At 41.7% G+C, this 13,073-nt stretch overlaps 1 protein-coding gene across 5 annotated transcripts in view; it reads left to right on the top strand.

Moving 5' to 3' along the window:
• guk1a (guanylate kinase 1a) overlaps positions 1–13,073 on the top strand; it is a 67,319-nt gene that overhangs the window by 49,104 nt on the left and 5,142 nt on the right. For all 5 annotated transcript variants that reach the window (XM_072254133.1, XM_072254135.1, XM_072254134.1 and 2 more), the window contains 4 exons: positions 1,932–2,045; positions 2,442–2,483; positions 4,162–4,258; positions 6,987–7,125. In XM_072254133.1, coding sequence (XP_072110234.1) covers positions 1,932–2,045; positions 2,442–2,483; positions 4,162–4,258; positions 6,987–7,125 — 392 coding nt within the window. The remainder of the gene's footprint in view (positions 1–1,931; positions 2,046–2,441; positions 2,484–4,161; positions 4,259–6,986; positions 7,126–13,073) is intronic.

A 13,073-nucleotide genomic window follows, 5' to 3' on the forward strand; every position in this document is an offset into this window, starting at 1 on the left:
CCTTGAACTCGCTGTCGATTGGTAAAGGGGGCTGCAGGTAAGCACTAGAGTGTATATTTGAAAATCTGTGAGTTACAAAATTATTGACTAAGTGCTGCAAGAATGGATAGGGTAGTTAGCACTTTTTAAATCTATACAGAGGATGAACTGATTGTCTTCCTCCTTTGTCGCAAGTCTATGATTGGAATGAGTAGAGTGAGGCATATTCTATAAAACAGGTTTTGCAGTGTTTTGTTCTGCTGATGGACTGAATTATCAGATCTATTCCAGACGTTGAAGCTACATTTGCCTTCCGGAGTTGCTTTGGGGAATTGCAGCAAAAGATATTTATGTGGAGGGGATCCTCTTTGGGAGTTAGGATTCCACACTCTGGGTAACTCAGTACCTAATTTGCAGTCAGTAAATGGCCTTCAAAATATTCAATTAAATTTTGAAGTGTAACAGCTAATTTTTGACATGGCCATACTGCTACAAAATTTGCATATGAACGGAATCCTAATCGTTGAAATAAAAAATGGTCTTCAAATCTCTGAAGCATCTGTATGAATCACTTAGAACAGCAGTCCCCAACTACCGGGCCGCAAAGCATGTGCTACTGGGCCACGAGGAAACGATACGAGTCAGCTGCACTTTTCCTCATTCCCTTTCACGGCCACTGTTGAGCCATTACGCACGCGAGGTCATTACCCGCGCGTCATCCATGTCAGTGTGGGAAGGAGATCAACTCCTTGAGCTTGCAAATGACGACGGGCTGAAAAGTATGTTTGACATAACATCTCTGCCGGCATTCTGGATCAAAGTCAAGGCTAAATATCCTGAGATAGCCACGAAAGCACTGAAAACGTTGCTTCCATTTCCAACATATCTCTGCGATGAATGCAACGAAAACTAAATTGCGGAATAGACTGGATGTAAGGAACCCATTCGAGTATCGCTATCTCCCATCACCCCTCGTTGTTGTTGCAGGGAAACAAGCCCAGGGCTCCCACTGATTCAGCGATATTGGTGCGTTGCAATGATTTTATATGTTCATACAGGGAAAATATGCACTGTGTGTTTAATATCCAAACGTTACTTAAAATGTTATGATGCTATTGATTTATAAGTGACTCGTATAACCGTATAACAATTACAGCACGGAAACAGGCGACATTGGCCCTTCTAGTCCGTGCCGAACGCTACTGTCACCTAGTCCCACCGACCTGCACTCAGCCCATAACCCTCCATTCCTTTCCTGTCCATATACCTATCCAATTTTTCTTTAAATGATAATACCGAACCTGCCTCTACCACTTCTACTGGAAGTTCATTCAACACTTCAATCTCCCCTGTCCTCCCCTGATAATTGACTTATCACTATATTCATGCGAGGAAAATATGCGCTGTGTGATTAATATTACATTCGTTGGACAAACCCTTTTAGAAACGAAATTGAGTGTATTAGCCACTTATTACCTATATTCCAGTTGTGATTAACACCCCCCCCCCCCCCCCCGGGACAGAATCGCCAAAAACGATTTGTAGGAAAAAATCGGCAGGTACACGCACGTGCACTGGTGCCCGCGCAAGGCTTCATGGTCATTGTAGTCTATCTTGGGGTAAACGCAACGTTTTCGACTGCTACTCTTGTACGTTGGCAACCCTACCCGCCCCCCCCCCCCCCCCCACCGTCCGCAGTGCAAAAAAGGTTGGGGACCCCTAACTTAGAACAATATCTCACAGCACAGATGTATTATTGCAGGTTGCTGAGGTCTGGAATAGAAACAATCCTGTTTATTCACCAATGCCACCAGTACAAAAATGTTAATGCACTTGGGGAGTAAATCCTTTGAAGTATTGTAGATCTTGTTTGTTTAAGTATCTGCAATAGAAGTTATGGAGGCTTCCAATCCTTTAAGGAATTCTGAGTAACCTGTACATGTTTCTTCTAGCGATGGCAGGACCAAGACCAGTGGTAATTAGTGGACCCTCTGGTGCAGGCAAGAGCACTCTCCTGAAGCTACTTCTCAAGGAGTATGAAGGAGTTTTTGGATTCAGTGTCTCACGTTAGTAGGTTTTTAATCTCTTTTCAGTCTAGACTCTGAAAGCAAGTGCCTGTCTCAAGCCATTTAAGTGAACTGTAGCCTGCCCTAGTTCTATCTTTTCATACTGATGCAGGTTCCCTTTTTCCACATTTCCCAAATTCTTTAAATGCCTTAGTTGATTGTATGTATGTCTTACTAATAAGTAACTTTATTAAGATTCTAGAAAATGAAAAATAGTCACCAAAATTTAACATGTGTGCCAATTCCTAATTTAAATAGAAGAACTAATGCTGTTTGGTTACACTGTTTAATTTGGAGAGCGGCTTGAATGAGGAGGCTCTTGGGGTTAAAATATTGGTATGGCGCAGTGTTTTCATTTCAAATAGTATTTAGTTGATGGAGAGAATTATTTTGCAGATACAACAAGAAATCCAAGGTCGGGTGAAGAAAACGGCATAGGTTAGTATCCATTTTGTTTAACTTCAGTGCATGTAAAGTATCTGTGTTAATGTCCTAGTTAATAGTTTCCATTTCCATCTGTTCCTTGAGTTACAAGGCAGATGTGTCCATTTCTCATCAAAGTTCTTGCTTCAGTATTGAAGGTTGCTGTGGTCTGAGTGGGTACTGTGGATGATGAAAAAATGTATTTTAAAATCCCACTTAAATGGTTACATGCCTTGTCTTGAAATTCTCTATTGGCTTTGGCATTGTGTCATAGTAATAAGACCATAGACCATAAGACATAGGAGCAGAATTAGGCCATCTGGCCCATCGAGTCTGCTCCGCCATTCAGTCATGACTGACCCTTTTTTTCCTATCTCCTCCTCAACCCCAGCTCCCGGCCTTCTCCCCATAACCTTTGATGCCATGTCCAATCAAGAACCTATCAATCTCTCCCTTAACTACACCCAACCACCTGGCCTCCACAGCTTCATGTGGCAACAAATTCCACAAATCAACCACCCTTTGACTAAAGATATTTCTCCACATCACTGTTTTGAAATGGTGCCCCTGTATCCTGAGGCTATGCTCTGTTGTCCTAGACTCTCCCACCATGGAAAACATCCTTTCCACATCTACTCTGTCTAGGTCTTTCAACATTCAAAAGGTTTCAATGAGATTCCCCCTCATCCTTCTGAATTCCAGCGAGTACAGACCCAGAGCCATCAAACGTTTCTTGTATGATAACCCTTTCATTTCCGGAATCATCCTTGTGAACCTCCTGTGGACCCCCTCCAATGCCAGCACATCTTTTCTAAGATGAGGGGCCCAAAACTGTTCACAACACTCAAGGTGAGGCCTCACCAGTGCCTTATAAAGTCTCAGCAGTGAAATTTACTCTGAGTGGAAAAAAAAATTTAATTTGACCAGAATTCTTCAAATGCTTGTGGTTTCTGAGGGAGGAAAAGCACCAAATTAATGCTGATTTTTATTTGATCAGTTGATATGGCACAGAATGGCCTAGTTTTACATCCTAATCAAATTGTACAGTGAGATGCAATAATGTCTCAAATTGGGTTCTGGTTTAATAGGCTTAAGGCTGATTTATACTTGTGCGTCATCTCGACGCCATAGGTACGGCGTCGCCGTGAACCCTACGCAGATCCCTACGCCGTAGCCTGATGTGCACCTTTCCCAAAATGTAACTGCGCGTCGCAGCAACGCAGACTGCAACAACTGTGATTGGTCCGTTTGATAGCATCACATTTCCTGCTACGCTGCAATAGCTTCCCATTGGGCGACTGAAGGGCAGGGAAGGAACTGTGGCTGCAATGCTTTCCATAAAGCTTTACAGACCTCCGAAATTATGGAGGACACATTTCGCTTTTACAAAAAGAGACACCTGCTTTAAACTTATTTACCCCGGGAAAGACTACCACGACCATGAAGCCTTGCGCGGGCAGATGTGTGCGCATGCGTGACATGCGTGAATTGCAGAGCGATGTAGACACACCAATGCACAGGTATAAATGCTCACAACGCGTGTAGGTCACTTGCGTAGGTTACGGCGTCAAGTTGACGCACAAGTATAAATCAGCCTTTAGGCTAGACTGCATGGTACTGTGTCCCCTGTACAGGAAGGGTTAATTCCTGTGTGTGTTTTGTAATCTTGATCCTGTCTTTGTTCGGAAACCAGATTACCATTTTGTATCGAGGGAAGAAATGCTTCGTGGTATTGAAGCTGGAGAATTTATAGAGAGTGCAGTGTTCTCGGGTAACCTGTATGGAACAAGGTTTGTACTACATTAACTCTGAAACTTGGATTTAATGGTTTGATGTTATAGATTCTGAACCAGGACAAGCCTCTCTTAAAGGATAACACACAAGGTGCTGGAGGAACTCAAGCAGGTCAGGTAACATCTCGGGAAAGAAATGGACAGTCTGTGTTTTAAATTGAAGCTCTCCATCTGGACTCAGAAATTTCTCAACCTGAGACATCAACTGTCCTTTTCCCTTCCTGGGTGCCTCCTGACCTGCTGATTTCTGCAGCACCTTGCTTCACATTTTCATAATCTGTATTCTCTGCTGTCCTTTTTAAGGCAGTCACTGTAACTGGTTAATTATTTAGAGATCTTTTTAGTTCATGAGCAGTTATATCCATGTTGGGTATTTCAAATTAAATACTGAAAACTTTTATTCTTTTGGAATAGATAAGGCTGACTTGACTGAGGTGTATAAAATTGAATTGCTTAGATGAAGTGAATAGGACAGACATATTTTCCTTGGCAGAGGGGTTAAAACCAGTGAACAAAGATTTAAAGTAATTGGTAGAAGGATTGGACTGTGGGGATCTGGAACTTGAATGTCTGAGAGGTTAAAGTCCTTAATTATGTTTAAATAATATTTTGCAGTATACTTGAAGCCAGTGACTGGCAGGAGTCAGACCAAATGCTGGAGAATAATACAGCATGGAAACAGGCCCTTTGGCTCAATTTGTCTATGCTGACCAAGGAGCCTATCTAATCTAGTACCATTTGTCTATGCTGGGTCCACATTGTTCTAAGCTCTTCTTATCCACCTTCTTATCTAATAGTCAAATGTTCTTATTGTACCTGCTTCATTTACTTTCTTTGGTAGTTCATTCCGTATACACATCACCCTCTACATGAAGAAGTTGCCCTTCAGGATCCTTTTAAACTTTTCCCTTCTCACGTTAAACTTAATCTCTAGTTTTGGTTCCCATTCCTAGGAAAAAGACTGCATTCGTCCTATGTATACTCCTGTCTCCTACATTCCAAGGAATAAACTCCTAGTATCTCAGGCCTTCAAGTCCTGGCAGCATTCTCTTAAATCTACTTCGTACTCTTCCTACTTGAATAATATTTTTCCTATAGCAGGGTGACCAACACTGTACACAGTAGCCCCAGTGCAGCATTGACAGTATCGTGTATAACTTGAGAGTTTCTTACAGGCGAGGATGAGATGGGTAAATGCCCATCTACTCTGCTGTAAATATTTTGTGATGTGTGCCAGAGTAAGAAGTGTGACTTACAGGGAGAATGTTTTGAGAGGTGGAAGTTTTTTTTTATTGTTAGTTTGAGATTGTGGTGAATGGAAAATTATTAATGTCAGTGACTAATCAGGTTCAAGTGTATTGTCATCTGACTGTACATCTATACAACCAAAAACAACCTTCCTCTGGACCACAGTGCGCCCACCAAATATATATCACACTCATTGACTTAGTTTAATATTTGTAAACAGTTCATGATTTCATTTGTTTCTTGTGCATTAATCTTCTACCAAACAGCATTACATTAAGTGATCATTTATGTTGCTTTATCTGTCATGTTTGACTCATGGGAGCTGCCCAATAATATGCTTGATTTGATATTTATACAGAATTGAAGTATGCATAGGAAAAATATTATTATTTCTTTGGGGCTCTCCAAATAGCTGCACCATTTTGTATTGCATCAAATCCCTCTTCAACTTTGATTATCTTTTTAAGGGAATTATCAAGTTAGTTCATGTAACAGCTATTGTATAGTCTGAACTAAATAATCAGCTCAGTCTTGTCTGACCAAGATACATCATTTCATTGTGGTTCACTATTAACATTGCCAAATGTTGCCTAGGTGTAGCTTCAAAGTCACCCTGAATCTGTCAGTGCAAGTTGCTTCTCCCAGCTGATAAACAACTACATCATCCATCAAGGTTAGGAATTGGGTTGAATTCAGGTTCTCTCCACAGGTTCACAAGTGTGAAATTTGCAAAAGGCAGCAATATAGAATTGGAATAAGGAAATCAGGAAACTTTACCTGTGGTGCATATGAAGTGTTTCTAAATGCCCAATCAAGAATGTTCACATAATCAAATCTAAAGAGAAATTCAGCAGCTGATCAGGCATCAAAAAGATGCAAACTAATGTTTTGATTTTAGAACTTTCAGTATGATGGTGAATGCTTTGGGGGGGAGGGGCAGGGGGAGGAGAAGAATTTTTTTTCTTTAACTGTCTTTCAGAGGGGTCGGGCTAGGCTGCTCAGCAACCTATTGCACAACCAGTTGGATTATAGTTGATCTGTACATCTTAATAACAGTACCTTACAGATTTGTTTAACATTTTTGTTTGACTCCCATTTTCATCAATCTTGTTTTGACTATTCCAATTTTCCTCTATGCTTCATAAAGATATCAGCACTGAAAGATCTAGCTTTGGGAGCCAGCATAGACATAGTTGGCAGAATAGCCACCTTTTGTAGCAGATACAAATATGGGAATATTTCTGTATTTCTCTACTTCAATGCCCCTCATGGCTATCAGAGGAAATAATTTCTGTACATGAATTTATCATTACTTTGGGTGAATGTAGCTTCTCAATTTGGTTACCTTTTAATTTTCTGTGTATAAATGAATATGGACCAAATCTATACTGTCAAAATTGCGTTTTTAGCATTGTTCTGGTAAATTTAATAGAGCAATAGTACAATATTAGGTGTCCTAATACGCGTTTCCTTTCAGTAAAGCAGCAGTGCAGGCCGTACAAGCCAAGAACCAAATCTGCATTCTTGACGTAGATATGCAAGGTGTGAGGAACATCAAGAAGACAGACTTGTCCCCAATCTACCTTTCCATTCAGCCGCCTTCATTTGAAGTTTTGGTAAGTACAGGATCGATTAAAGAACATTGTCATTGGAATGGGCTTGTGCTTTTCATGAAAGCTATTACTAGATCATAGAATCATAGTCTTTCAACACAGAAATACAGCCTTTGGTCCACTATGTCATAGTCATGCTGACCTTTTGGAAGGCACTAATCGAATTTACCTACATTAGGACTATATCCTTCAATGTATTGCCTATTAAGTGTCTAATTAACTCAAATGTAGTGATTGTATCTACTCCAGAATCTCCTCTGGAAGTGCACTGCAGATATCAACCACTGTGTTCAAAAAAAAAGAAAAGTTGCCCCTCAGATCCCCATTAATTCTTCTACCCCTCCTCTTAAAACTATGCTGTCTTGTTTTTGATACTCCAACCATAGCAAAAAGATTTTGATAGACTGGAACCCCCCCCCCCCCCGGTCTCTTGGTTCTTGAAATTAGTTATTGTTCTACCAGAAATCTCTTAGTTCTTGGTTAGATATTGTTCTACCAGAAATGGTGTGTATGTATTCTACTCCTATTTGACATTGTTTCACAGTAGTCAGGATTAAATTCTAATTGCCAATGTTCTGCGCAACTTTCCATTTGATCTGCATCATGCTGTAGCCTTGAGCAATCTTCCTCACTATCCACTGCCCCATCAATTTTTCTTGTATCCACAAGCTTAGTAATCAAACGACCATTAGATATAGAAGCAGAATTGGGCCATTTGGCCCATCAAGTCTGCTCTGCCATTTCATCATGGGTGATCCAATTTTCCTCAGCCCCAATCTCCTGCCTTCTCCCTGTATCCCTTCATGCCCTGATCAATCAAGAATCTATCAATCTCTGCCTCAAAAATACATAAAGACTTGGCATCCACAGCTGCCTGTGGCAACAAATTCCACAGATTCACCTCTCTCTGGCCAAAGAAATTCCTCCTCATCTCTGTTATAAAAAGACGCCCCTCTATTCTGAGGCTGTACTACTTGGTTTTAGACTCCCCCATTATAGGAAACATCCTCTCCAGGTCATCTCTATCAAGGCCTTTCACCATTCAATGACTTCAATGAGGTCACCCCTCATTCTTCTAAATTCTAGTGAATACAGGCCCAGAGCCACCAGACATTTCATATGACAAGCCATTCAATCCTGGAATAATTTTTGTGAACCTCCTTTGAACTCCCTTTATTCCCACCCTTTGGCTTTGCCAATCAGCCACAGCTTTATCAAGAATCTTTGCTGTAATACCATGGGCTCGTAGCTTGTTAAGCAGCCTCATGTGTGGCACCTTGTCAAAGGCCTTCTGAAAATCCATGTACACAACATCAACCATTTCTCCATTGTCTTTTCTGCTGACTATAGCCTATTTTATCATGTGCCTCCAAGTACCCTGACACCTCATCCTTAATAATCAACTCCAACATCTTCCCAACCACTGACTTCAGACTAACTGACCTATAGTTTCCTTTCTTCTGCCTCTCTATTCTTGAAGATTGGAATGACATTTGCAGTTTTCCAGTCTTCTGGAACCAGTCCAGAATCTAGTGATTCTTGAAAAATCATTACTAATGTCTCCATGATCTCTCAGCCATATCTTTCAGAACTATGGGGTGTACAGCATCTGGTCCAGATGACTTATCTATCTTAAGACATTACAGTTTCTCAAGAACCTTCTCTCTAGTTATGGTAACTTCACACACTTCATGCCCCCTGACACCTGGAACTTCCACCATACTGCTAGTGTCTTCCACAGTGAAGAGTGATGCGAAGTACTTATTCAGTTCACCTGCTATTTTGTTTTCTGCTATTACTACCTCTCTAGCATCGTTTTCCTGCGGTCTGATATCCACTCTCGCTTCTCTTTTACACTTTATGTATCTGAAGAAACTTTTGGTATTCTCTTTAATATTATTGGCTAATTTCCTTTCATATTCCATCTTTACCTTCATGATTCTTAGTTACCTTCTGTTGGTTTTTAAAAGCTTCCCAATCCTCTATTATATGCCCTCCCGTTGGCTTTGACTTCTCTTGTTAGCCACAGTTGTGTCATCTTTCCTTTAGAATACTTATTCCTCTTTGGGATGTATATATCCTTTGCTTTCTGAATTGCTTCCAGAAATTGCTGCTCTTCCATTATCCTTGCCAGTGTTCTTTTCCAATCAATTCTGGCCAACTCCTCTCATTCCCCTGTAATTCCCTTTACTCCACTATAATGCTGTTATATCTGACTTTAGCTTCTCAAATTTCAGGGTGGATTCAATAATATTATGATCACTTTCCCCTAAGGGTTCTTTTACCTTGAGCTCTCTGATGAATTCTGGTTCACTGCACAACACCCAATCCAGAATAGCTGATCCCCTAGTGGGCTCAACCACAGGCTGCTCTGAACAAACATCTTGTAGGTACTCTAGAAGTGACCCCTCCTGTAATCCAGCACCAACCTGATTTTCCCAATCTACCTGCATATTGAAATCCCCCATGACTACTGTACCATTGTCCTTTTGGCATTCATTTTCTATCTCCATTGTATTCTGTAGGCCAGACCTTTCTACCATTTGGTAGGGTCTGTATACAACTCCCATCAAGGTCTTTTTACCCTTGCAGCTCCTTAGCTCTATCCACAATGATTCAACCCCTTCCAACCCTATGTCATCTGTTTCTAATGATTTGATTTCATTTTTACCAACAGAGCAATGCCGCCCCCTCTGCCTTCTGCCTTCCTGCCTATCCTTTTGATTCAATGTTTATCCTTGGACATTAAGCTCCCAGCTATAATCTTTCAGCCATGATTCTGTGATGCCAACAACATCATACCTACCAATCTGCAACTGTACTGCAAGTTCACCTACCGTATCCTGCGCGCATTCAGATACAACACCTCAGCCCTGTATTCACTCTTTTCGATTTTGTCACACCATGCTCAACCTTTTGATTCCTAACTTTGAGGTCTTACCAACATCTGCCTCCATAATCTCTCCACTAACTGGTCTGGCACTCTGGTTCCTATCCTCCAGCAACTCTAGTTTAAACCCCACCGTGCAGCATTAACAAACCTTCCTGCTAGGATATTAGTCCCCTTCCAGTTCGGGTACAAACCATCCCTTTTGCACAGGTCCCACCTTCCTTGGAAGAGAGCCCAATGATCCAAAAATCTATCCCTCCCTCCTACACCAACTCCTTAACCACGTATTAAACTGTATAATCTTTCTAGTTCTAGCCTCTCTGGCATGTGGCACGGGGTAGTAACCCCAAGATCACAACCCTGGAGGTCCTGCACTTTAACTTGGCACCCAACTCCTTATGTAGAACCTTGTCGCTCATCCTTCTTATGTCATTGGTACCTGCGTGGATCATGACTTCTGGCTGTTCACCCTCCCACGAAAGAATGCTGAGGACTTGATCTGAGATATCCTGGACCCTGGCACTCGGGAGGCAACATACCATCTGGGAATCTCGTTCTCACCCACAGAACCTCCTATCCATTCCCTTAACTAACAAATCCCCTATCATCACTACGTGTCTCTTCTTCCCCCTTCCTGTCTGAGGCAGAGATCTAGACTCAGTGCCAGTGACCCGACCACAGTGACTTACCTCGGTTAGGTCAATCCTCTCCCCCCCCCCCCCCCCCCCCACCCCCACCCCGACAGTAGTCAAAGTGATATACTTGTTATACCTGTTGTTGAGGGGGATGGCCACAGGGGTACTCTGTACTGGCTCCTTCCTGTCACCCAGTTCCCTGTGTTCTGCATCTTGGGTGTAACAACCTCTTTATATCTCCTATCTATCACCCCTTCAGCCTCCTGAATGACCTGGAGGTCATGCAGTTCCAGTTCCAATTCCTGAACACGGTTTGATAGAAGCTGCGGGTGGATGCACCTCGCAGGTGTAATGGTCTGGGATACTAAAGGTCTCCCTGCCTTTCCACATCCTACAAGAGAGGAACATTGCACTATCCTGCCTGGCATCTCTACCTAACAGAGCAGATATAAAGAAGAGAAGGGGGAAAAAAACCTTGATCTTTTCTTTCCTTTCTCTGAGTGAAGCCTCGAAGAGCTAAAGCCTTAAGATCACCGCTCTGACTTTGTCCACACAGACGATGGTCACTGTGCTTGCCTCTGCCGTCCTTTAATTTGCACTTACTAATTAATCCCAAGCGCCTATTGGCCACTGGCCAGAGCTCTATTTCGCTGCCACAATTCACTCCTGCCTTTTATCCTCGGGCTGTGGACCTGATTGAAGTCCCCTTTTCTTCAAACTTCTGATGTCTCAAACTGGCTGCTGGTCAAAGCTCTATTAATTGTGTTATTAAGTATCATACTAATCATTCCTATTTTCACATCTGAGTTGTTTATATGGAGTGGAATGTCTTTAAGTTAAAGCAGCACTCAATTAGAAACAACATAAAAGAGCACATCAATGAGTGTTGTCTAGATAAGTGGAAGTATTTGTATTGATTTTATTTTCAGTCTGCTAGTCATGCCTTTACTGTGGAAGCTCAGGCCTGCAATGCTTCATTGTTGTTTCATGGGGGTAATGCAGAACAACAAATATAGTTCTGACATATTGAAACTCTTTATAGTCTTTTCATTAGTTATTGCAGCAATAAATTTGAAGTAACAAACAATATGCTGGAGGAACTCCGGGTGAGCAGCAAGTGTGCGGGGAGGGCGGGGTAGTGGAAGGAATAATTGATTGTGTTGGGATTTCAATGTGGAAAATCGACAATTCCTTTTTCTGCCCATAAATGCTGCTTGACCTGCTGAGTTCTTCTTGCACATTGTTACTTCAGATTCCAGTGTCCCCAGCAAATTCAGAAGAGTTTGGAAAAGTTTTCAAAAGGAAGTAACATAAATACTTGAAAATTAACAAAAGAGCTTTCATGCCAATTTGAGTATCTGTCAAAATATCATTGCAGATGCTGGAACAAATGTCTCTTTCCATGGTGTCAGTACTGTAATTTCTTTGCCAAACTGGACAGTTTAAAGCAGCTTGGAAGAGTGGCCAAGAAATACTTATTTGTGATATTTTTAATCAAGGATCCTTTTTATAAGAGGTTTCTTGAAACCTGCTCGCAATTTTATGACAGTTTGGATCAAAAGAGGCTGCAGCTCTATCACGGGCACAACCCTCCCCTCGGGAATGGTATCTCAAGAAGCTGGCATCTATCATTGAGGACCTGAGACTTCCACTCTTCCACGTCGAGGAGTAGGTACAGGGGCCTGAAGACCCACTTGGAACATTTTAGGAACAACTTCTTTCCCTCTGTTATAAATAAATAACACTTTAGCATTATTTATTTATTTATAGCCTTAATTGTACTGCTGTCACAATACAACAGCGGTCCCCAACCACCGGGCCGTGAGGAAACGATATGAGTCAGCTGCACCTTTCCTCATTCCCTGTCACACGCACTGTTAAGCTTGAATGCACGTGAGGTCATTACCCGCACATCATCCATGTCAGTGCGGGAAGGAGATCAACTCATAGTCATAGTCATACTTTATTAATCCCGGGGGAAATTGATTTTCATTACAGTTGCTCCATAAATAATAAATAGTAATAGAACCATTGTTAAATAGTAATATGTAAATTATGCCAGTAAATTATGAAATAAGTCCAGGACCAGCCTATTGGCTCAGGATGTCTGACCCTCCAAGGGAGTTGTTGTAAAGTTTGACGGCCACAGGCAGGAATGACTTCCTATGACGCTCAGTGCTGCATCTTGGTGGAATGAGTCTCCTCATTAAACTCCTCGAGCTTGCAAATGACGGCAGGCTGAAAAGTATGTTTGACATAACATCTCTGCCGGCATTCTGGATCAAAGTCAAGGCTAAATATCTTGAGATAGCCACGAAAGCACTGAAAACATTGCTTCCATTTCCAACATATCTCTGCATTGAAGGCAACGAAAACTAAACTGCGGAATAGACTGGACATAAGGAACCTCCTTCGAGTATTGCTGT

This window comes from Mobula birostris, chromosome 3, assembly GCF_030028105.1.
Source record: "Mobula birostris isolate sMobBir1 chromosome 3, sMobBir1.hap1, whole genome shotgun sequence".
NCBI lineage: Eukaryota > Metazoa > Chordata > Chondrichthyes > Myliobatiformes > Myliobatidae > Mobula > Mobula birostris.